Below are 26,572 nucleotides of genomic sequence, written 5' to 3'. Positions count from 1 at the left end.
GCACCGCATTATAAGGGGCATAGAATAGAAGCTACAGTTAGGGTTGCCACCCGTCCCGTGCAAATGTGGATGTGTAATAATAAAGAAGTGGTCCCCCAGTACTTTATATAGTAAGCTGGCCCAGTCATTGTTTCACTCACGGTGTTGGTGTTGCGATATTGTGCCCAACTGCTTTCTGGGTAACACAGACCAACCGACACGCTGCCGCCGCAGTCTCTGTCTCGCTCCCCCCCCACCTCCTCGGTCGACGAGGAGAGCCTTCCTCGACTGGGCCGGGGCGTGGCCGGACGATGGTCACCCTTCTCCGTTCGCGCACAGCATGTTGGTGGAGAACGTGGTGCTAAATGACCTGCAGACGACCTGATTATCAGGTCCGTAGGTAGATGGGTCAGTCAAACTTTATTAACAAACCAGCGTTCTGACAACTATCCCAGCATGCACCGCACGCTTCTTCTTCTATGGGCAAAATGAAGTTGGCGGCTGCTTACTGTAGTTGTTAGACCTGTTGTGGCTCAATATTGGTCCACATATAAGGCGCACCGGATTATAAGGTGCACTGTCGGCTTTTGAGGAAATTGAAGGTTTATACTGACTTAAAACAAGCTCTTGTTTCTTACTGTAAAGTTACGTTAAAATTAGCTTTGTCTTATTTAAAGTGTATTTGCACTAGAAACTAGACCAAAAATACTTGGTGAGATTTTCTGTTGATTTGTGGTTTTATCTTTGAGAGACGTCGGTGCTTCAGTTTTAAGAAAACCAGCGTTTTTAGACAAACATTTAAATTCCTCGTCCCCATGAACGTCACATTTATTGGTTGTATTTTTGGTGCCTGCATGGGAGGCTGACAGCGAGAGACAGCGCTCACTGTGCAATTAATCGTTTGGTGGGCAACATACTGACATCTACCCAGAGACCTCTTCTTCAATTGACCTTTAGCGTTCTATTTGTTTTGCTTTGCCTCGCCTCAATTACTTTTGTTTTCATCAAGTCGGAATAAGTGCTCGTGACAGGAAAAGAGGCCACATAACAAAGCTGCAGACAGAACATGCGAACAGCTCCAGAAACACTTCTGAGAGGTATTTTAATGACTGTGACCTGCAGACCTCTCAGAACAAACCCACTCTACTTACAGACCCTCGATGTAAAGTAGATGACAGCTTCTGCTGTGGAGCCCACTTTAAACCAACGGGACTGCAGTCCAAAAGCAACCACTATTAAAATTTATGTCCAAACTCTTTCTCAAAAGCGTGACAGTTCTTGACTGAGTGGCAGTCTGTTAATCAAGTTGGGGTTTTTTTTAGAGTTGGAGTAGTTTGACGTGAGCTGAGCGCTTAGGTTTCAGGGTTAAAGTTTAGTTTAAACCCAGTCACTCGTCTTCCTTTTCTGGCTTATTTTTTTAGTCCCTTTTTTTTTTTTAGTAGTGACAGATGTTTAGGCCTGCAGACTTGCAGGAATGTGCTGGTGTGTTTAATCATGTTGGCTAGATTATGAGAGTTGTGTTGCCTGTCCTACCAGAAGACAAAGAAAACAAACATAATAGAGACATAAACACCGACTCTAATTTCTTAAACATGTTGAAAACCTTCACCAAACAGGCACCAGAGCTGTCAAACTGAATGTATGAGGCACATGTGCACCATGACTACACCATTTACACAACTGGCACTCCAAGTCTGACACAGTCACCCAAGGAATAACTCTGTAAAATCTCAGGCTACTCTATGCAAGTGCTCTATCTGCATTGAGTTTGCATGTATGGGGGAATTTTCACTCTTTTGTACTCGAAACCTTTGCTCTCTTTCAAATATTCAAATATTGATGCCAGCCATCTTTCTTTCTTACTTATATAAATGATAATTTTCGTCCTTAAAATAGCAACATTTCCACTGAACTTTATATTTTTTCCTGTCTGATGATGTAATTTTTCAATATTAAATGATTTATAATTTGATCAGTTATTCAGTACTTCAGTAGACTTTTTTTTACCAAATACTTTTTTACTTTCACTTGAGTAATTTCTTGGACGACTACTTTTTACTTTTACTTGAGTAAAAATATGTCGACGTAGGTCTACCGTTACTTGAGTATAACTTTTGGGTTCTCTGCTAATGAGCCTCCCTCAGCAGCCAACTGTGGACTCGTTCCTCCAGCCATCTTTCTTTTTTGATTAGCTGTCCTTTGCGGCTGCAGATGGTAATGTTTAATGCTTGGTTCATGTCCGTCAGTATGAGTTAACATTTAATGCAACAGTCAATAAATGCGTCATTTAGAGGAAAAAAACACGTATAAGTCGCAACCAGCCAACCTATGAATAAAGTGTGACTTATGGCCTGGGAAATACGATTTGTTTTTCAATCCAACGACATACAAGTTTGTGGCAAGAAAAGAAACTGTGTGGCAGCAACTTTCCTTCCTGTTTTGGTCAAACGGGACAAATTTGAGGTTTGTTTCAAGCTAACCATGTGATTTTCTGCACCACAGTAAAATTTAACACCACCACTTTCCACTGGGAAATGTACTTTTTACGCTACACTGATCTGACGTCTATACTTACCAGTGGCTCAGATTTTTAGACACAGAAGGACCACGGCTCTGTCGGAAGCCATAATGAAACATGTCAGCAGTTATGGAATGTATTGGTGTGACACTTAGGCTTGAAATGCGTTCCCTCTAGAGATTGGATCTTAATAATTTTGTTGGTCCTTTTCAGACCAACAAAATCCTGTGTGGTATGGAAGAAAACAAGCTTTTAGCTTCAGTCTGTTTTGCAAAAAATACTTTATTATCTCGATTGCTTTAAGATCTGGAGTTTCTGGGAGAATTGAAGAATCAAAACAGTTTTTTTATTCATAACAGTTTTTTTTTATTCATAAGTTCATCCATGCTAACATTATTTTAACCGGGTAAGCTTTGTTTGTTTGGGTACAATTTCCAGATGTCAAAGACTGCCATGTTTGTCTGTTCAAATAGTTGTATGCAAGTATAAACATCCTGGTAACTTCCAGCTATCACACTGTTCACTAAGGGTGGTGTTATTAAAGGATAGCTATGCTTTTATTATTATTTTTTATTTTTTATTTTTAATCGCTTCTAAAAAACAGTCCAAATACTTTAACAAAAACACCCAGCCATTTTTTTGACAATAAGTTAATGTTTTTTGTTATGTGGAAAATAAGCCGTTTTAAAAACCTTTGGAATGTAACGTTACCTAGCAACCCCCGTAGAGCCCAGCCCGTTACCTAGCAACCCAAGCTGAGTTCCAACAGCTAGTTTTACTGTTTGGTTGTCTGTTGACTTGCTTTTTTTTTTTTTTGGTTGGGTTTAAAGAGATGAGACGCCCCGGAATAGGCAGAACTATTAAATCTCATTATCTAAGAATGACTTTGTGTGGAAAATGTGATAAAAATGTTTTGTATCACGCAGAGACCTAACCTACCTCGTTTTTTAAGCACAATAGGTCACCTTTAATGTTGTCATTGTGTGAAATGGTCAAATCAACACTACAACAAAAAAAAGATGTGAATATTCTAGTTGAAGGTGATAAAAGTGTCATTTTCCACAATGAAACAAGTTTCAAGATGTGCTTTACAAGTATCATTTTTTAGAGGTGGTCCAATGAAGCTAAAATTGAAGTATTTGACCAAAAGGACCACCATTATATTAAGAAAGAAAAGAAAGTTGTATGTTGAAGCAGAAAATAAATTGTTGGCATCACCAGGAAAGAAGATTAAATGGAAACATTTAACACCCATCTTAAGATTGAAGCTAAATCTTAGTCACAAATTGGGCTTCCAGATGGAGAATGACATAGAGCGTGTATCAAATTAGGGTGTTTTTACACCCGAGGTGTTTAAACTATTTAAAACAAACTGTTTTATTTCTCCCTTTGGTGTGGGTCGTTTGTGAAGATGTGAGCACAGCAGTCGCATCAGAGTGTGGACTAAAATTATTGTATGAAGCATTTTGGAGTCTTGGTACAATTCATAGTGAACTGTAGAGAGATTGGTTTATGGTGTGAATGTGATTCAATATCGATACAACACAGCTGCCAGGTATATGATGTGAACTTGATTCAAACACCTTCCTTGAGTTGTTTTTTAATATGTAGAATAAAGACAGTTTTACAATACTGTACAAACACAAAATCTTACCAAGTATTTACGTAAATGGTAAATATTCTGTATACCGATATACGGTATAAATGCGGTATATTTATATAGTATATATATATATATATATATATATATATATATATATATATATATATATATATATATATATATATATATACAATCAAACACCCAGCCACTAACTTCTAAGTTAGTTTGTCAGTAAGATGTAGAAGCTTGTTTTAAGTGAATGATTCCTTAATACTGATGAAAAATTTCTAGTTGCTTCGGCAGATTATTTCACTTATGGAGAAAATGTTTTGTTATAAGTTAAATAATCTGTCAGTGGAACCAATGCTGTTTTTAAATCAATATTAAGGAAATATTTACATAAGACAAACTCTCATATCTTGCAGAAATATTACTGGTAAAATAGTTATTTCAAGTGTACTAAGATATTTTCAGTAAAAAGTAGATCTAAAGTACGTGGTAAAATTTTGTGTTTTTGCAGTGTTCATTCTCCAGGTTTCCAGCTTGTTCAGAAAAAGCATCCTGTTTGTACATTTGGTGCTCCCAAACCAGGGACATCTGATCAATAAAAATATACTATGACTGGGTAAGCTCTGATGATGATGATGATGATGATGATGATGATGATGATGATGATGATGATGATGATGATGAAGTCTGGTTCATCTTTGGGGATAATTTCCAGAAGTCTGAAGCTGCCATGTTAATCTGTTCAAACAGTTATATATAAACAACCTGGTGACTCCCAGCTATCATACTGTTCACTAAGGATGGTGTGAGGTCTCAGATATAAAATTTTTGTATTATTTCCTTTTGGTTTCTACTGCTTCTAAAACTCAGTCCAAGTACTTTACAAAAACACCCAGTCACTTTTTCACAGTAAGTTAATAGTTTTGTTGTGTGGAAAATTAGTCATTTTAAAAACCTTTGGAATGTACCGTCACAAATCAGCAGGCACTGCGCCGTTCCCTAGCAACCCCAGTGAAGCCCAGCCCGTTACCTAGCAACCCCAAGCGGAGTTCCAGCCCATTACCTAGCAACCCCAAGCGGAGTTCCAGCACATTTGGGCACATTTTACCAAATGTATGCGCTGTACTATGGCAGCATATAAATAAATGTTACTGTACATGGTATGCTGTACTGTATAATGTATATTTCTGGTAAATATACAGTAAATTTACTTTTTACGTAAATGGTAAATATTCTATATACCGATATACGGTATAAATGCGGTATATTTATATAGTATATTTACAGTTTATATATAAATAAATATACAGATTTTGCCATATTTATACAATCATGTATACCGTACTTATACAATAAAATTCTGGCAACCACAACTGCTGATATTTTACCGTAAATCAGAGAATTTTTTTACAGTGCAGCTCCACTCTTGAGCGTGTCAGAGGGAAAAAAAATCCTAAACTTCACTTTGACTTCTTGTGGTTCTCCGGTGGAACAAATCAGCTTCATGTGATGATGTTGCAGGTCGAGGGGAAAAAATAAAAATCCCCAAACCTGAGCCATGATGGCCCGTCAGATCCCATCTGTCAGTGCGTACACTAAACACAACCCCGTCAAACAAATCCGCATGTCAGATCGCTGCAGATGAACTTCTCACACCAGCGCGGCTGTGTTTGGATGATCCGCTTTTGGCTACGCGCCCCTCTCTGACGGACGGCTCATTTGGCTGTTAGCAAGGTGAGGCGATCCTGAGCACTGACGTCAGGCCGGCATGTCGAGCGACGGTTGATCCCTGCAGACGGACATGCTTTGTTAAAGTTGGTACCGGAACGTGCCTCCACATGAAAGACCGCATGTGCGCTTTTTCCAACAGATGGCAGCGCTCCGGCGGCTGGAGGAAGAAGCAAAAGATGGAGCAGGAAAGAAAAAAAACAAAATGCCCCGCAGTTTGTGGCTTCTCCCAATTCTCTGCTTGTTTTTATGACTTTTGCTTTTTATTTACCCCTAACCACAGCCGGGGGACTGAAACGTGGCAAACATTGTTTTTATTTGTCTCATGACACTGGTTTGATGCCAGCGCTTTTGAGCCTGCTGGCTCAGGTTTTCGCTGTTGTTATGCAGCGATAAAAATGAAAAAAATCTCCCCTCTGGTTTTCATTATAGCTTTGTGAAATAGCTTCTTTAACTCCTAATGTTTTGGAACGCAGGGGCAGTTTCTTTCTTTTTTTTTTTCTGCCATTTTCTTTTCAATCCTGACGTGTTGAAATCAGCCCTGTCCTGTTTCCAGCTCGTGGTTAGGAAAGCTCTCTGCTGGCGTGGCGCTCTCACATGACAATAAAACTGGAGTATTTACTTTTGTTTTTCCTAGAGATGTGTGGCCCGGGCCTCTCTAACTGTTGAATCATCTCATAAGACTCGCTGTGGGGCCGCTCCACCTCAGCAAGCATCTGATTTCAGAGAAAAAAAAAACCAATAAATGCACTTTTCACCTGCTAACGTAACCTGCTCTTAGGAAAAAGTTTAGATATTATCAGCCTGAATTCACCTTCAAATCATTATAAAAAGATAAAATTACCCCAAAATGTAACTTCTGTCCAGATAACGTAGACCATTAGTGAGAAATTGGTAGTAAATGGTTTCAGTTATTTATTTTAAAGTATCGCTACTCTTACTTTTACCAGCTGAATGAAAAACAAACATGTTTTAACCAAAAATTAACCAGACACAGACACACACCTGCAGTTTTTGCTAAAGGTTAATATGTTTTCTCTTGAAAGAAACTAATTTGGAAACATTGGCAAAACTTTGTTTGAAGCGCTCTGTATAAGACTGATGTGGCACCTTAATATTGATAAAAAAGTACTAGTTTCATTGACAGATGAATTCACTCATTACAAGACATTTCTGCCAATAATCTGCCAATAGATCTAGTTGCTTGTCAGGTGATAGAAGACTGACTTTGTATCTGTCTTTATGTGGCTCTGGAGGTTGCAAACCTGAAAACACATCCCAACTATGTCACATCTATCAAAATCAGAGTTGGGCGGTAACTACTTACATTTACTTGAGTAACTATTTGGAATAAATTTACTTTTAGGAGTATTTTTACTGAGCTATATTTATTACTTTTACTTGAGTAATTTTATTGTGAAGTATCACTTCTCTTACGTTCGAACAACCTAAAAAACGTGAGGGTCTAGAACAAGATGGAGAAATGGCTCATGGTGTTTTACCAAACGCAGAAAGAGAAATCCTGCTAACATCCCACGCTACTCCATGTTTGTTTACATTTTGTGGAGAAGGAAGATTTTCAAGTCGTTTCCTTCCGTTTCCTTCTGCTGCAGCGCCACCACAGGCAAGGAGGGGAACAGGTTTTTAATTTTTAATTTGTTTGACTCAGTGCAGCGTGAAAACAAACCACAGCAGCTGAAAATGTAACAAATGTTGCAACCTAAAGGATTTCTGTAATATGAAGGAATCAAAGCAAGACTCCAGGAATGTTTTTAATAAGGAAATGACACTGTAACATGATATAAAGCTCAAAAAAGTGGATTTTTACATGTTATTTTCCCTTTGAATTCAAATGTTTCTACCATTAAACCTCCCGCGCAGTACCACAATACGTTCCACCGCTGCACTAAATCCACTTTAGGGTCAATTGGTGCAAAGATCCCAAAGGTCATGACCTGCAGACTCAACATTTGCAGGCCTCTAAACCTTAAATGTTCCTCAGAAAAGCTTAAGAACTGAACATAAAGCGCTTCCAGAAACACTGGATAATATTTATGGATCATTAATGAAAGGATTCTACGCCAATTTATAAACGCAGCTGGCGGGACTCCAAAAGTTTATTTCTTCAAGTCGACTATAAATTATATTTTGAGATGGCGTTCTCTATAGAGTTGTATTTTGCTTTGTTGTGTTGTAATTAGTGGCTGGCATGAAACAGGAATACATTACAAGGGAGAGGATTCGTTTGTGCAGCCACACCTGCACAAAATCTAAAGGAGAAAGTAAATTAAAAGAAAATATGTTCTGTTCCTGTGATCACAGGTGAGAAAATTAACTTCAGTGAAAGAAAAAAAGAAGCAAAATTCCTTTTTCTGCGGAGTAAAAGTTTTAATTGTGCCTTTGTTTTCCTTTTCAGGCTGTTGTACAGCTAGAAATGAAATGTAAACCAAGCTTTTTGAATCAAAAGGTTTCTCTAACTTCTCCGCCTTGAACTTGTCTTCATTAAATCAGTGGATGTCTCTCAAATGTCTCTGAAAAACGACAAACCAACACAACTAAGTCAAAAGTTGTTGTTTTTTACTGCAGGATGTCTGAGAACAAATCCAAAAGCATAAAGTGACAAATGATCCGACCGCTAAACGTGTTTACAAGCTGCGATGGTCGTGAAGGAGATCGTCACTGCAGAGGCATGAGCCATGCTCTTTATTTTTCTTATTTTGAGGGCGTCTTTCGTTGAATTGTTCTGCTTCTTTGACTTTCGACAAGTTTATTTGCATGGCACATTTCCACGAGGCAAACTGGTTTACACCATAAAAACATGATACAGTAACAGATTATGAAACCAGCAGCAAGCATTATATGTGGTCAAACGCCATCATAAAGGAAATAAATATGAAATATGTCGATCAAAGTTCCACTCACTGCTAATCACAAGCAGGTGGGATTTTTAGTTTGGATTCAAAGGAACTCTGTGTTTCAGCTGTTTTGCAGTTTTCTGGAAGTTTGTTCCAGATTTGAGAAGCAAATTTACACTGTTTACACTGTAAAAACACAAAACCTTACCAAGTCTTATTTTAAGTGTACAAATATCTTCTAAGTGTACGAAGAAATTTGCACTAAAAACTACTAAAAAACACTTAGTAAAGTTTTGTGGACAAAAATACAATGTGGTTCTGGTTCTGGGGATGCAGAGCAGAACCAGAAGACCTGAGAGGTGCGGAAGGTTGCTATGACAACAGCAGTAGATCTTTAATGTATTGTGGTGCTGAACTGTTCAGTGATTTATAAACTAACAGCTGTATTTTATAGTCTGTTCTATACCAGATAATAAGGCTGAAAACACATTCCAAAGTACGGTGGTGGCAGTGTCATGTGGTCTGGCTGCCTTTTATTTAGTCCTGTGCTCATCATAGAGTTCATGGTTTATAGTTCTTTCTTATATACAGTATGCCACAAGTCAGAGTTGGGTGGTAACTAGTTGCATTTACTCGAGTAACTATTTGGATAAAATGTACTTTTCGGAGTATTTTTACTGAGCTGTATTTATGACTTCTACTTGAGTAATTTTATTATGAATTATTTCTACTCTTACTTGAGTAAAATCTCTATATTTTCTACAGTCTGATGATGTAATTCCTAATTACTAAATACCTCAGGTTGTGATCAGTTATTCAGGAAATACCGTTTTACTTGAGTAAAAATATATTGCAGTGCTACTCTCACCTGAGTACAATTTTTGGGTACTCTGCCTCAATCTGATCAAAACATTCCAAACATTTGTGACAAATTCTCAAAATTTTATAAAATCAAAAGTGTTTTAAAGGCTGTAAACCTTTAAGAACATTTTGTCTTCTAACTGCGACCTACTTTCCTACTGGAAAAGTGCTCATTTCTGGCTTCGGCTCCAGTTAAACCAGTCTGTGATGACTTGACTTGGCAGCCTCAGCAGCACAGGTGCTAAATAGCTGGAAAAGCAGCAAATGTGATGCGAAGGGACGGAGATATCGATGCCACAGATGACTCGGATCTAATAGGAAGATGCTTTCATGGGAAGGTAAATAGATTTTGGCTCAGTCGCTCAACATGTTGCCTTTTGCTCCGTCCTCCTGCAGGAAACACATGTCAAAATGGCCTCATGCCTGCGCTGGTGCGTCCCACCCTGCCGGCCGTCCAAACCTCGCTGGGCATGAAGCCGTTCCTCCCCATCCCGCTGGACACCGCCTCGGCCATCAGCCTTTTCCCAGGATTCAACACGGTGAGTGAGAGATGGCAGGTTTCCACTTTCTGCTCCTGACCTTGAAAATACGTCATGTCATCCGCTGGTTAAATATCGCTTATTAACCTTATAGATTTATCATCATATCAGTACAGAGCTGACATTTTTGTTTCTGCGTCTGTATTTTTATCAGATTTTTTAAATTTGCATCTACTGTAGTTATAAATTAATCTATCATTTATTCTGATGATTAATCGATTAATTGAATAAAAATGTTGCCACATTCTACAGATTTTCATGTAACCATATAATCCTTTTTATATATTATATATATGTTTTATATATATGTAAATTTTGCACAGTAGGTCTCCTTCAAGGTTTGATCGGATGAAAGCACTCTAGTAGGTTTTGAACTTTAATGCTCTAAATTCTGCTCCGATGTGAAATGTTGAATTTAATCAGTCTTCTTTTATTTCAAATTTGGTTTATTATGTGGCGCCAAATTATACCAAGATTTCTCCTTCTTCTGTGCATCTGCTGTTGATAATCTGTCATTAGTTTTTTTTTGTTGTTGTTGTTGATATTCTAACTATGGAAACCTCCTTAAACACAGACGTAACATGAGGCTGAACCTCGCTGAATTCATGACCAGTCAGAATGTTTGGATCCATTTCTGTCTCGTTTTGAAAGTCAAACGTTATCAGGAGGAAATATGTGACAGCTAAAATCAGCGAGGTTATCAAAAGAAAGATGGCTCCTCAAGGAAGACGAAAAAACGTAGATAAAAGGCTAAAGGTTTCTGCTTAAATTTAAGGGATTAATTTAAAATCTGTTGGAAAGCGAGGGTGAAATATGGAGCACAGCTGGTTGGAAGTGGGAAGGAATACAGAGATGAAAGAGTGGGAGTGGGGACGTCACAGAGAAGTAGCACGATAACCCAGGAGAAGACGGATTGTTTCTGTTTCATGGGAAAGTTCAGGATCCCTCCGCTGCCTAATCTGTATTTAACAGACTTCTCTCCAGATAATGAGTAAAACACTGCAAACCCTCCAAATGGTGCAGGATTAACACAAAGAAATCACCTCTGGGTTTCATGCGCACACAGACACTTGAACACTCCACTCTTTATCTCTCACAGTTACTGTTTTATCCCACTTTTCTTTAGGTTTTTTTTTCTTTTTTGTCTTTTGCTTTCCAAACTTTCCTCACAGTTCCAGATTTCCGAATGCAGCTCATTCTCTGCGCCTCTGACACAAGTCTTAAACCGGGGACTGATGTGTCGCACAGACGTGGGGATAACAAGCTGTGGAAAAAAAAAAATCAAAGCTGAAGAAACTGAATCAGGTCATATAGGAACCATCAAGGTGGAGGAAAAAGATTATATATGGTGTTATTAAGATTTTTTTTCCATTTCAAACTTTCATTCCTGCCTTTCTGGAGGGGAAAACAGCTTCTTTGGACAACAATTTCTTCTTGTTTTGGATGCTGTGGTTAGTTGGACAGATTTTTCACCATACACTATTCCCACAAGTCTGAATCAGAAGTGAGGCGCGCCACTGAGCCGCCATCTTGGTAGGCAAGCGCAGTGCAAGCCATAAATGAATCGTGGATTCGAAACCAACAAAAAGAAAGTACGTTGACACTCTGGACCAAATTATGTTTCAACAAAAACGCTGCTGTCGGGATCGACCAATATGAGAATGTGGCTTGCTAACTGTTGACATGGCAACTCCATAGCAACTGTCATGACAGTTAGTTATGGACACCTACCAACATGGCTGTCGGCTACAAAGTTCCTGGAAGTATGATGTCACATGAGAACTATGTAGACCTTCATACTTTGCTATTGTGATGATGCGTAACCATAGCAACAGGGTGGTTTACAACAGGGAGCAGCTGATTAACATGGGGAAGTCTGAAATAAAATAACAGTTACTTAATTTACCTTTGGGATCAATAAAGTATTTTTGAATTAGAAACGTATATATGAAAAAGAAAAAAAAGAGAGGAGTAAATTTTTGTCAAAAAATCTCATAAATCTTCTAGAGAAAAACTGAGAAATTTTGAAAAGTGAAAATGTATCAGAAATTTTCAAGAAAAAACTTGGAAATTGGAAGTTTTCTAGAAAAAAACAGGAAAGTCTTGTTTTTTTTCTACAAAAAAGAAGAAAATTTCTGGATTGAAAAGTCAAACATTTGCTAGAAAAAAACTCAAAGTTTTAGATCAATCTCAGAAATCTTCTAGATTTTTAGATTAATCTCAGAAATTATCTTGAAGAACAAGAAAAATGTAAAAATCTTGTTTTTTCTACAAAATAATACAATTTATGAGATTGAAAAGTAAAAAAAGTTCTAGAAAAAGATCAAACTGAGATTTTTTTTCTAGAAAAAAACAAGAACATTTCTTTCTTGCTTTTTTCGAGCCAATTTGTGACTTTTAAACATAGATATTTCCAAGTTTGTTTTTATTTTGCTGCAAATTGGAGATTTTTGGCAGAAATGTACTCCTTACTTACTTTTTCTCTTCCATTTTGCATCGCCCAAATGCGCCGTCGTACTTAAGAGCTGCGGATTGAAAACAGTAAAACACATGAAGCAAATCATTGTGCGTTTGTGAGGCCCAAGCAGCGCATTAGATGCTGGAGATTTGTGATTGTGCTGTAATCGTGCACAGAAACCACGCAGCTGTTTGACCGAGCGGAGCGGATTCTGTGATTTACAGATCTTTCCATCTGCACTCCCCTCTGAAAGCAGACGCTTTACATCGGCTCAGATGAGGTCACATTTGCTTACGTGCCTCCGGGGCTCAATAAACATTTATGTTCCCCTGTTTCTTTTTGAAAAATAAAAGAAAAAACACACGATACTATCCTGATGATGACAGTTCTTCCATTAACGCACCGCAGGAGTGAGAATACACTTGATCATGGCAAGATACATGCTATTAAATTCATTTCTCATGTGTTGGGAGGAGAAAAGAGGGAAAAAACAGAGGAAATGGTGCAAGCGTGTCCGCACCTGCGTGAAATGACAATAATACCAAAGTCTCTTGTCGAAGCGCTGCACAGTCTTGTTCTGGGATGAGTGACAGACAAAAATCAGGGAGTCCATGGCCAGAGGCGGGGAATGGATGTTTGTTCTCGCTCTCTCTCTTTTCCCTTTGCCCCGGTGGGGCACCGCAACACAATAAGATACTGCAGAAAATATGACTGCAAGCCACAGAAGAAGACTTGAAGCATGTAAGTGCATGTGTAAAGAGAGCAATGAGGTGGAAAGCTTCTTTACGAGGAGTTTTCGGTTTGAGAAGAACAAGCACAAAGGCGAGGCGAGAGCAGCTGCTTTGGTTTTTCCTGCAAACTCTACTGCCAGCATTCCGGTTTTTTATTTAAATAAGCACATATTTAAATAGTTGCCTATTTGTTTATGCAATTGTGGCACTTGTGGCCCCGGATGTAAGATTGTTTTATGAGCGTCTTTAAAAAAATAACACATTTTATCCAGAAAAGTGGGTTAGTAGTTAAAAATAAAGCAATCGGTATAAAAAGAAGAGGTACAAGTTCAGTTGAGTTATATAATTCAGTAAAGTGAAGGCCTGTCATGGTAACAAATTGATCTGGACAATAAATTGTCCCTGAAGTTACGTTTTGAGGCCATTTTCATCTAAGTTAGTGGTAATAATGGCAAGAACATTTTCTCAAATATCAATAAACTTTAAATTATAGCGAACGTTTAACACTGGAACTGGAAGATGTTTTAAATATCCAAAATAAATAAACAAAACAACAAATGACATGAATTATAAAGCCTCTGTAAACAAAACAAAAAAAGGATAGTTGAGACCAAAGCACCAGAATGAAGACTTTAGTCAGCCAGTTTTTGGTAGAAAGAGAAAAACGATAAATGACGCTATAGGAAATTATTGAATTTGCTTTAATTCTTCATGCGATTATTGAGTTATTGCTACTGGCGTAATAAAGTGCAAAGCGTTTATGCTTGATTTTCCTTCTTTCATAAGAAAATGTTACCTTTTGGTTGGGATGCTTGACAGTTAAATCCTGCAGCTGTACGGCTGTATGTCATTTCAGTAAAAAAAGAAAAAAAATATTATTTTTTGTCACCTGATCCTCTTTACTATTAATGAAATTGTGGATAAAAATATATCTTTTGTGTCAAAACATTTTGTATGTAGCTGTATGAGTCTCTGGGATGGGGACGCCAAAGCCTAAATCTTATTGGTCAGTTTACTTTTCTTTATTTGCTTGCCTGGTGTTTTTTCTGTGAGCTAAAAATGAAAGAGCGGAGTTTGATCCTTCCTGTAGTTCTAAGAGCGGCCGTTTGGATCCCGCCTGAGGTTTTTACCATGTGTGCAGTTTTGACGGGGTCATCGGTTTATGAGGTTTTTTTTTCTTGGTTTCGCGAACTGAAGAACTGATGGATCACCCGGTTGACCGACCGTGACATCTGCTGCACTCCTCCTGAGCGCCGTAGATTTAAAACTAGGGTTTTAAATCTAGTTGAAGCATTTGCCAAAAGAGATAACTGTCAGGAATGGTGGTTGGTAGTGGTGAGGAGAGAAGCTGAGACCCAGGTTATGGTGATGATGATGAAGAGTTTAATGATAAGGTGGCTCGAACAGTCCAGATCAGGCAGCATGGCAAAGAACAAAGCACATGGCTAATTACCGGTAGCAACTGACACAAAGACTGAACTAGGAGCTAAGCTAACCAGGACTTAACAGTTTGACTGGAGAGCTAAGACGACTACTGACATTCCTTATATATACAAGACAACAGACAAGGACCCGACGAAGAACACAGACGACAGGTGGGACTAAATACACAGGGGCAATCAAGGGAATGAGACACACCTGGAAAACAATCAACGGGGAAGGCGCAGTGGCAGAGACACAGGAAGGAAACTGAACACAAAAAACTCTAAAAATAAATACACAGAAACACGATCATGACAATAACACAGGTAGGCTTTGCTTTCACGTCTTTATTGTTTAATGTAATTTGTAAAGTAAATAAATTAAAATAGGTCTGCTGTTATAGTGGTCCATGCGCAGTACTAGTGTGTATTTGTGTGGTTTAGGTTTGTGCTGGTTTTGTGCGACATGATGCGCGTTGGAGATGTGGTTCTGCTCTTGCAGGTCGGGTCCAGTGACAGTTTTGTCCAATAATGTCCTGCAGACGCCCCTGATGCTACATTTTCATGCTAAATGGTTCACTTTTGGTTGAAAAAAACAGAAACCTATAAACTCGGATCAAATGAAAGCAGTGGTCAGATTGTAGCTTTTATTTGAAAAGAACTAAACAGACTAAGGAACAGTGATGCCATCCTGCCTTTCACCAATAACATGTTAATAATGAATCATCAAATCTACAAACATATTTTACTCATTATAGCAAGAACCTGCTCAACTTTTAAAGTTGCACTGTATTGCATCAGCTCCAGAATTAATTGAAACTGGTCATAACAACAAAGAGAGCGGAGAAAGTAATTGATTTTGATCTGGAAATGTGATCGGGAATGAATTGTTTGTCAAATAAACTCCGTGGTTGAGTCTAAGGAAGGACCATGGTGTTCCAGCGGGGAGTGTTTTCTGTTCTGCAGAGGGAAAAATGAATTGAAACGGTTCTGGGAGCCGCAGATGAGGCAGATTAGCGCAGCTGGAGGTTATTCCTAAACAGTTTTCATTCTTATCACATGCAGTAACGTCTAAAGCCTCAGAGGACAGCTACAGGTCAGGTAGCATGATGCCATCATGACGGAAACTGTGCGCAGCGTTGTTAAGGTTTTGGTATTTGGTAAAAGTGGCTTTTTTAATCTCACTTATGTGCGTTTTGTTTTAAAGATACACTGCTCAAAAAAATAAAGGGAACACTTAAACAACACAATATAACTCCAAGTAAATCAAACTTCTGTGAAATCAAACTGTCCACTTAGGAAGCAACACTGATTGACAACGGGGACCCTCGTCGGGTCAATCAGTGTTGCTTCCTAAGTGGACAGTTTGATTTCACAGAAGTTTGATTTACTTGGAGTTATATTGTGTTGTTTAAGTGTTCCCTTTATTTTTTTGAGCAGTATAGTATCTTCATATTAAAACTTGTCTGCAGGGTTTTCTCTGACATATTGGAGTCCTGATAAAGAAGTGACATGTAATTTTTTTTTTCCAGAGGAGTAGAAACTAAATATATCCACTGATATCCTCATCCAAAATCTTCCTGAAAGCACCTACATGACATTACCATTTTCTCTGTTTATTTTTGCACTGCGTTTGCTCATTTATGGACCCAGATCGTTTTGTTCTCATCTATCTGACAGATTCTGGGCTCACGTTTCCACGTCTCGCAGTTTTATCAAAGCATATTCCCTTCAAATTCATCCCAAGTTTCTGGCCCTGCAGTGATGCGAATCAAGAGTCTGGATCTTAACAAGCGACAGAGCAGAATATTCATTTCAGGGCGTCTGAATCTTAAAGGACATCTAAATCTAGACAGTTGATCAAAACGTATCTAATGCAGCTGGAATCTCTATTTCTTTTTTTTCTTAACTTAAAATGTAATATGCATCACGATAAACACAGAATCTGACCATTTTTAGTCTAGTTTACGCATCAAATAGACAAAACTAGCTTGCAAATAACTTTTCAGAAAGATATAGGAGCTTGTTTCAAGTTAATAATAATATTGATGATAAAGTTCTTGATCTGACATTTATTTCACTTTTAGGGAAAATGTCTTGTTACAGGTGAAATAAAATGGCAATGGAACTGGTACTTTTTATTAGAATTAAAGACTTATTGTCTTAAAAAACTCTTGTATCTTGCTGAAAAGTTATTTGCAAGTTAGTTTTGCCTTATTCCAAGTGTAATAAGGCACTTATTACACTTGGAATAAGTGTCTTATTCCAAGGCACTTATTCCAAGTGCCTTGGAATAAGGCACTTGGCACTTAAGGCACTTAAGTAGGTTGTTACTTAAAACAACCTATAGGAGCTTGTTTTAAGTAAATAACTCCTTAATATTGATGACAGATACCAGTTTCACTGGCAGATTATTTAACTTATGACACAGGAAAACATGTCTAGTTATAAGTGAAATTATCTCACAATGGAAGTGGTATTTTTTATCAATATTAAGGAAATATTCACTTAAAACAAGCCACCTTTGAGTTAGTTTTGTCTTTTTTCAAGTGTTCTAAGATATTTGAAATGAGATTAAAAGTACTTGGTGAGGTTTTGTGTCTGGCTTGCTTACAGTGGCCGGTTTTGCAGAAAAGGTGAAAAAAGAGAGTGGGCTTTGAAGAACTTTTAGAATTGCACTGCAACTTTCAATTGATTCAGTCGCAGAACACTTATTGAAATTGCCACCTTGAAAGAATTGAAGCACAGCGAAGAGGAGAATGAGAGGAAACCGGGGGGAAGAGGACCGGGAATAGGAGAGCTTGAGAGTGTAATGAAAGAGAAAAGTGAAAGGAGGAAAAGTGGTTTCAGCTTAAAAGAGCCGGGTGTTAGACGGACGGACGGATGCGATGTGTGTGTGTGTGTGTGTGTGTGTTTTGAGTTGTCTTTCTTTGGTCCTGAAAATAAGATCAATCCCACATGGAACCTACATTTGTCTCAGAGAAACAATACAAACTCCATTTCCCCCCGCAGAGTAATCAGGAATGTGATTCATCGATTCTCTGCTCAGATCTGCACGGTGGGAAATTGCTTTGTAGTCCTGTGACACGCCGGCCTCTCTCCTGCACTCTCGACTCCTTCGCAGCCCAGTCAGTGTTACTGTCACTGGCTTTAATGGAAATGTGCTCCTTGACAAAGCACGTAACACGGCAAGTCAAATGGCTCCTTTGTCCGTTTGAGAACAACTTTAATGTGTTTTTTGAGTATAAACAGTGTTGGTTGTCTGACAGCTGCAGCCATTCACCTCTGAGTCACTGTACTTAGATTAGTTTAGTGATGCAGGAAGGCAAATTGAGCCTTCAACGTGAGTCTGAAAGCTAGGATTTATCCGGTGACCTCCAGTGGTTTGATTTCTGGTGTCTGCTGATGATGAATGCGCTTCATTTCTACTGTAGGATTCAGGATTCGGCAACAAGAAAGAGACAGAAGAGTGAGCCGTTTTGGTCTACTATTTAGTGCAGACATCGTAACACACCTGAAATACGACAAAACTTACAAGGAACATTTCAGCAAGATGTTGGAGTTTGTTTTAAGTCAACAATTCCTTAACACTGATGATAAAGTTTGAGTTCTGCTGGCAGATTATTTCACTTACAACATGGGAAAAATACCTTTTTATAAATTAAATATTCTACCAGATGCTATTTCTTTTTTTAAATCAATTTGGAGGAATTATTTACTTAAAACAAGCTTGTTTCTGCTTCTTAAAAGCTGCTTGTAACTACATTTTTCTTGGCTGGACAATAAGCAATAAGCAAAGTTGGTGGAATCTACTAACTCACTCTCTGGTTACCTAGCAACTCAATCATTCTTTGGTTACCTAGCAACACACTGCTGAGTAACTGGCAGCAGCCTAAGGTGATTCATAACTTCTTTAAAATAAAACAAACAAAGTTGTGGAGTGAAAACTGAAGACTGTGAGCCGTTTCTCCCTCTGGCATTAGCATTTGTTTTGGTTGTATTTGCCCAGAATGCCTTGCGTTGTAGTCCGCTTCCTGCTTTTGGAACGGTCACCATTATTACTATAATAAAGTCATAAGACAACTTTATCCTTTTTACAAGGTAAGAAGATTAACGTTATAAATATTTTTAGAAAGATGTCAAACATAGCATTTTGGAGAAGGTACGCGTCTAACCATTAGTAACCATGGAGACAATGCTGCACTGTCATGTAGCCTGGCTAGCAGGTATGAAAAAAGCTGGTTAGCATCTCGTCTTTTGTACGTTTAATGCTGCTCCGGTGTAAAGAGAAACACTGTTTATGACTGTGATGTAAATCATGTGTTGTGAATTCAGGCAGTCTGTAATTCAGGAGGGAGGAGGTACGGGTCGGTTTCTAAGCTAGCTGTTTACAACTTTTATAAATCCCGCCGTCTCTGGACCCCAACCAGGTGTGTTATGTTCACAGACAAATTAGCTCGACTCCAACAAGTAGAAGCCATGAATAAACTGGCAGAAACAACTTTGGATAACAATTTCAGTCGCTCTGTTCACTACACCGTCCCTCACTTCAGATGTCCGTCATGGCGCCTTGAATAATTATGTGACATAGTTACCAAATTATTTGACATATGTGACATAGTTACCAATAATTATGTGACATAGTTACTTACCAAAGGTAACTATGTCACCTTTGGTGACATGGTTTACCATAGTTTTTACCATAGTTACCAAAAAAGTACTGTTCATACTTTTTTCTGCTGACTTTCAAACGATAAATAATTGCAGTTGCTCGGGTCTGGTTTCCAGATTTACCCGTGTGCCGTAAACATCTTCAGTAATAGACTGTAAATTGTGTTCCTGAGGGGAAGCGTGTGAGCTGACAGAACGAAGGGGCACGATCAAAGCTGGAGACCACCGCAGCGCCAGCCGATTACCTTCCAGCGGGTCACACCTGCTGGACCGGACCGCTTTTCTGTCCAACATGACTGCGCAGCGGCCCCTGATAATTCACTTTAGGCTGCAGGGCTTTTTAACCCTCTGAACTGATGCAACCCGACGAATCCCAGCGCTCATCTTAGTGTTTAAATTCTGTGGAATATACACCGATATAAAGCGATCGTTTACGGAGGTCTGAAACAGAAAGACTGTTTCTGTGACTTTGTTTTTCTTTTTCTTGTGGTTAAGATGGGAGAGAAACATTAGACGCCCACAATCTGTTTCTGATTTGACGCTGCTGCCATGTGCTCCGGGTTCTTTGAGGCGACAACAAAATATTTCAACTTTAACTGCCCATGTGCTCATCTTAAAAGAGGAATTACTACTCAATTTGGGAATTCAACACAGAACGTTTCAGTTAAAAACAGCAGGACGTGTTTTAGATTTTGGCTTGGGTTGGAGAGGGGGAATAAAAATAGATAAAAATAAAAATCAGGATTTCAATGTTGAACGGTTTGAGCCTTTATGATGTGTTTGAGATTTGAGGTTAATTGAAGTTGTCACCTCTTGTTTGACAAATCTGTGGGGAAAAGTCACCTGAACAAACTGCAGACAGCTACAAAACGCTGGCAGAAGTTTTCAGAGGACGCATGAGCGCAAATGTTGAGCCGATGATCATAATACTGCTGACGCAGCCTGGCTGAGGCAAAGATCCTCGGGGCTGAGGCACTTTACTCCACATTAGTGCGGTTTGTAGACTCCCTCTAATCCTAAGGAGACCATTAGACTCTCGATTAAATTGAATTAACCTAAAAACAATACGCCGTACTTTACAGTCAGGTCTTAAAAACCGGGACAACAAACTGAAAAACCATTAAATCAGACTTTTTACTACGTTTCACTCAGAATTCATCTCCATGTTTCTAATATTTTCATTATTTCAAGATGTAAAATGCATATAAAAATGCTGTGAGGCCTGCATGAGGTCAGGCAGTAAAATAACAGATGTTTTTTTTTTGAAAATCCACCTAAATTAAACCCCTATGGTGACATGCACGACCGAGGAGGAAGTTCATAACATGAAAGGGAGAAAGGAGCTGGGTAAACATTTGTGGCTGGTAAAGAAAAGAGTTAAAGCCTGCCGCATTAGTCGTAGTAAAACAAAGGAGGATTCCTTGACTAAAGTAAAAAATAAAATGACGCTTAAGGAAGAAAGACGTCCAGTGATTTCATGTTGGCCTTATCCAGGGCTGCAGTCTGCAGAGAGAGAATCCCATTTATATTTGTATATATATTTTAAAACAATAGTACTGCAAACATTTCTATTTAAAAAGACTGAAGAGGCTGACAGTAACACCGAAAGCGCTGCAGGAACTTCTGTTGGGTACGGTTTGGGCTCTACATGTGGCAACGATCTCCTGCATTATTCACACGTCAGGGTGGTGAAAACTACAAAACAAATGTTTGACATAAAAACAATACTGCAAAACAAACATCTGTCATGTTCTGCGGCAAGACCCACCTGTGAGAAACGCGGTGATAAAGGTTTAAAATATCTGCTGAAATGAAAAGAAGATGTGAGGTCTGAGTCGTGGGGGATTGTTCAAGATGGCGGTTTTCTGAAAAAACGTGAGAGAAACGAAGGAAAGTGGAAGTTAGTGAGTGGAAAACATGTTCACAGTGGCAACTATAGTGATAAAAATCAGTCAAAAGGTGAAATAATGATGTTTAAGTTTAAATATGTGCAAATCTATGTAAGCAGGTTAATGGATATTTCTGTCTTTTTGTATTCTGTAAAGAAAAAATTGCAATAATTTCTGATGATTTCAGGAATGTAAAAATATATATAGATAGAAATCAGAAGAGCAAAATAACAACCATCCAAAAAGAAGATTGCATCATTTTGAATTTTAGACAACATAAAATTGTACAAACCGTGATTGTACTAACGCCATAATAATTTTATTTTCAGAATGTTAATGTTAATCCTTCTCCTTCCTGAGTTAATATTGCCGTCTGAAGAAATACACCCAACCGGAAACAACCAGTTAGAACCAGGGGGAAGTTCTTGGCGCTGTCAATCATCCTCACGTATGGCAGCGCTAAGACCCGCCTCCTGGATCTGATTGGTTGTTTCTGATTAGCACTGGGAGAAGACAGAAGAGCACAATTTGTCTGTTTCCTACTATACTGACACAACATGGTGACAGTATAGTAGTTATTTACATAACAAATATGTAAAAAATTATTCAAATAAAAGTTACATACTGTAGCTTTAACAGTTAGTTGATTTGGTTTAAGAGTTAAAATCAACAGTAAATATATATGTACAATAAAATGATCAAAAAGATATAAAACAATGTATTTAAAACTATTGAATCAAAAACAATTACAATATTTAACAATGACTTCAGGTCTGGTTCATGTTTGGTCCATTTTTAAACCTTGAAATAAATATTTTGATGCAAATCATGGTCTTAAAATCAATCTAGCCTACTGCTGCTTTCTCTCTCAACAAATGTCTGCAGTGGCTCAGCCATACATGGTTGATCCATTTTATAAAAGAACAGTTACAAAGCTGTCAAAACTTATTAGATTATATTTTGTCTTGAATCTAACTTTTAATTTCGGACATAAGACTGGAGCCTCTACCCGGCTTTCCCCTGCTTGGTTTTTGTTGAAAGTGTTTTTTTCCAGCTGTCAGCAGCTGTAAATATCGACACCATTACAGATCAAGATGTCTTCACTCTTCACAGATGGTTCTGAGTAACAAACCATCTGTCAGAGCAGGCATTAATTAAAACAAACAAGTAATCTGGGTGACTTATCACCGCTTCAGGAGTTTTAAACCCAAAATCTGAAAATTATTTACTTTTACGCCTTTCGCGGTTGGGTCGTTTCAGACCCAAAAGGTATTTGGCATTTCCAAGTAATCTCAGTAATCCTATAAAATGTTTTAGAGCACTGGTCTGTGATTGGAGTGTTTTCCTCCTGTCATTATTCTGTATAATTCTGAGGTTAGTTTATTTGTTGTGTTTTTGGTTAAATTTTAACCAACAGTTTGTGTGTAACAGTCTAAACACTGCAAAAGCACAAAATATTACCAAGTAATTTTGGTCTAGTTTTTAGTGCAAATATTCAAGAATTCAAGGATTTTTTTTATTGTTTGTTTATATTGTGTAACTTATGTGACCTGTAGATATGAATATTAAAAAAGTGTTTGTGTGTGTAAATAAATTATGAGATGAATCTGAATTAAGATTAAATATCTTGGAACACTTGAAATAAGACAAAACTAACTTAAAAGTAACTTAAGCAACACATAGGAGATTGTTTTGAGCCAATAATTCCTTTTTATTGATGGAAACTTTCTTGTTTTGTTGGTAGATTATTTCATTTATAACGAGATATTTTTCCCAAGTTATAAGTGAAATAATCTGCCAGTTGAACTACGACGTTTTCATGAATGTTAAGGAATTATTGACTCAAAACAATCTCCTATATCTTCCTGAAAAGTTACTTTTCAGTTAGTTTTGTCTTATTTCTTAGTTATTTGCGCTTGAAACTAGACCAGAAGTATTTGGTGAGTTTGTCTGTTGTGTAATAAAGAAAACTCACACTCAACGCAGATGTTTTGGTGTTTCCCCATAAATTCCCAGCGCCTGACTTCGATCCCGCAGGAATTTTCTTGGTTTCTGTCTGAGTGTACTGCGTACCAAACAGAACCATCTGGGGTTCAACTCCATGAATCTTCTTGCACCTGCAGCTCCATTGTTTCCCTAATGTTTCCCCAACCAAACGCACACTGCACCCCGGGGTGGAATATTAACATCGTCTTCCTGCACGGAGTCGAGGTCGACGCCTGGATTTATGAGGGATGGTCTCCCAGGACTAAATCATTATCTGGATGAGGCCGTCTGGGACTTGCACTCCCTAACGCCAGTGGCGCGAGGTCTTCGCGTCCGCCCCGTTTCTCTGCAATGATACTTCCCGAGCTTACATAAATATGTCCCCTGTGTGCAGAGAGAACTCGAACAAGGGTCACCCATAAATCATTTACGCTACAGAGGCCCCATGTGAGGGTGGAAGTAGAATTGGAGTGAAGGAAACAAGGCTGAAAGTCGGTGGTTTGAATTCTTAAACTGCCTGGGAAATTATGCATGGAGATGATGCAAGAACCGGTCATTGGTTTGGTATTTTGAGGACACCATGAACTCCAAAACAGACAAGTGTGGGCCTGTGTTTACATGGGATATAGAAACGATATGTTCCCTAAGCCAAATGCAAGTTTTTCTGTCACATAAAGAAATGATATCATTACAAATTATTGCAGATCTTCTGCTTTTAAAGATAGAAGACCTAAACCGGGTTTGGTCTAATTGCTGCACAAAACATGTTTTAGTCTCGTCAGTTCTGCCTATTTTTAGGTTTACAGTCGCATGTAAAAATGGCCGAAAACAGATGCGCAATTACATAATCGTACTACTTTGAAAAGCAGAACTGGAGCGTCATGTACAACCAACAAACATGCAGCAAGTGTTTTCTGAATTGTAAGTCTACAACAAAACATTTGTCTTTTCCAGCAGTCATTGTACAGTGCATACAGCGGTAAACGGGGTAACGGGGCAGAGCTTAGCTTGGGCTGCTAGGTAACGGGGCAGAGCTTAGCTTGGGTTGCTAGGTAACGGGGCAGGGCTTAGCTTGAGTTGCTAGGTAACGGGGCAGGGCTTAGCTTGAGTTGCTAGGTAACAGGGCAGGGCTTAGCTTGAGTTGCTAGATAATGGGGCAGAGCTTAGCTTGGGTTGCAAGGTAACGGTGCATTGTGACTCAATAATTGTGAGGTTTTTGAAACGACTCGGTTTCCAGACACCAAAAAAACCATAACTTATTGCTAAAAAAAAAGCTGCTTAGTGGATTTTTAAAGTGCTTGGGCCGTTTTTAGAAGCAATAGAGACCAAAATTGAAGTACAAAAATGTGCAAAATGTGAATAATAATAAAATAATTTATATTGCTATTTTCACCCTGTGGTTTATACTATAGTGTATCTATTTTTTACTTAGCTCAACCAATTCTGATTAGTTTTATATTAAAAATCGCAGAATTTTCGCATTTTCCCATTCAAATGCTCAGAAGCGAAGTCGGTGAGGCAGCAGCGAGTTCAGCCTCACCTGCGATTGCGCAACCTCACGCTAACTGCACTGCCTGCCATTATATGACAGCATGTTCGTCCTGTCTGTACGCCGGCAATAAAATGGCTAAAAACATTTAATATATGGTCTGATTTTCCATAATTTAGCTTATGTATATAATGTACAGTGTTTTTTGTCACTGACTGTGTGTGTATCGTGTTTTGTGTGCGGAGGAGCGATAAGAAACGGCAGAGAACAGACTCGAGGTGAGGCAGGCAGTTCTCTTGCCTCACCGCTGGGGGCGCTCATGATCCCAGATATTGTGACTGCACAACTGCAGAGTAAGACACAGTGAGCTAGCCATGGAGCTAGCCACACAGTAAATAAGTAAAGTACAGCGATATATTTATTCTCTCTTCCAACGTCAACATGAAAGACTACATTTCTACACTTAAACAGTTTTCTAAAGTGGATTTTCAATTGAAGCAGGAGATAATAACTAAAGGAATACCAACACCGGAGCTGAAAGTTTTACTTCAAGACAGTTTGATGATTCTCAAACCGAGTAGAAAAGACATGCCGAGGATAGACTTGGCTTTGGATAAACGGATATTTTTGTGCTGAATTAGCGGCGGTGCGTGGATTTCATTGATAAGTAAAGGTAAGACAGCAATAAGATGTTTTTGTTTAGTTTTTTAATGAAATGTGCGTTTTGTGGGCTACAGTTTGTTTAAATAATTCAGTAAAGTAGAAGCGGTAGCTAATCTACCACAGCAATTATTTATTAATGAAACATTAAGCTTAAAACGTACTACAACAACCGACTGAATGATCTGTTCTGTGTGCAAAATTCTTGAATGATTTTTGGTGTTAAATCCTAAAACATGAAGTGGCATTGTTGTCAGTTGCTATGGCAACGAGTCTGCGTAGCTTGGCGAATACAAATCAATTTGCTGTGGATCACAGCACGAAATTAATACCTACATTTTTAAGTTTCACTGAGTTAACGCGGCTATGGATGACATGCAAAAGATTAAGTCTTTTTGCCCCCCAGCGTTGTGTGGATGCGCGAAATTTCCGTACGTCCAATAACATGGATGGTGTCTAAGTCATAAGTCAGTGCCTCACCAGCAATAACCTCACCGCACGTCAATGTATATATATATATATATATATTGGCTTAATTACTCCTCCTTTCAGAAACCTTTTATTTACTCTGTGCACCCCAGTTAATTGATTACTAAATTAATTCAACATGATTAATCTGATTACTTAAGGCTGTTCTAAAGTTCTTTTAAACAAGTTAATTTTGTTTTTTGTTTTAATACAAAAGCAATAATGAAGGTAAAAAAAACTTGATGCACCATATTTTTCCCATCACTAAAGCCTTGAATTTTAACAGGCATGTGTTGAGTTTTAAAATTTATTGTATCAGTTTCTATTTATAAATGTATAAAATGTGTAAATATTTACCACTGCGTAAATGAAGAGTAAAGATCATTGATGCTCAGTCAGCAAACCTGCTTTAAATAAATTAAAAAGCTTCAACTCTTAGGAACATCCCAGTGAATTCACAGTTTCCACGTGGCTCATGCATCGATTTTGGAAATCCAATAGACGGCCACGCTTCTCTCTCATTACCACAGAATCAGGCTTCATTGATATTCATGGTGAAGTATTATGAGAATATAAATCGTTTAATCTAAAACTTTTCATTGAACCCTGTCAAGAGTCAGACCCTTTCCTCCAATCTGTGGGCAGCTGGACGAAATGACAGATTAGAAATTACTCTTTGTTGTGAATCAGCAGTTTCAGATGGGTCA

The 26,572-nt window shown here is 38.3% G+C and overlaps 1 protein-coding gene across 3 annotated transcripts in view; it reads left to right on the top strand.

Moving 5' to 3' along the window:
• znf385d (zinc finger protein 385D) overlaps positions 1-26,572 on the top strand; it is a 106,296-nt gene that overhangs the window by 19,425 nt on the left and 60,299 nt on the right. For all 3 annotated transcript variants that reach the window (XM_008430995.2, XM_008430994.3, XM_008430996.3), the window contains exon 2: positions 9,950-10,092. In XM_008430995.2, coding sequence (XP_008429217.2) covers positions 9,973-10,092 — 120 coding nt within the window. In that variant the 5' untranslated portion in view covers positions 9,950-9,972. The remainder of the gene's footprint in view (positions 1-9,949; positions 10,093-26,572) is intronic.

This window comes from Poecilia reticulata, chromosome 16, assembly GCF_904066995.2.
Source record: "Poecilia reticulata chromosome 16, P_reticulata-male-v2, whole genome shotgun sequence".
Lineage (NCBI taxonomy): Eukaryota > Metazoa > Chordata > Actinopteri > Cyprinodontiformes > Poeciliidae > Poecilia > Poecilia reticulata.
Note: the sequence above shows the minus strand (reverse complement) of the source record. Positions and strands in the feature narration are given on the sequence as shown.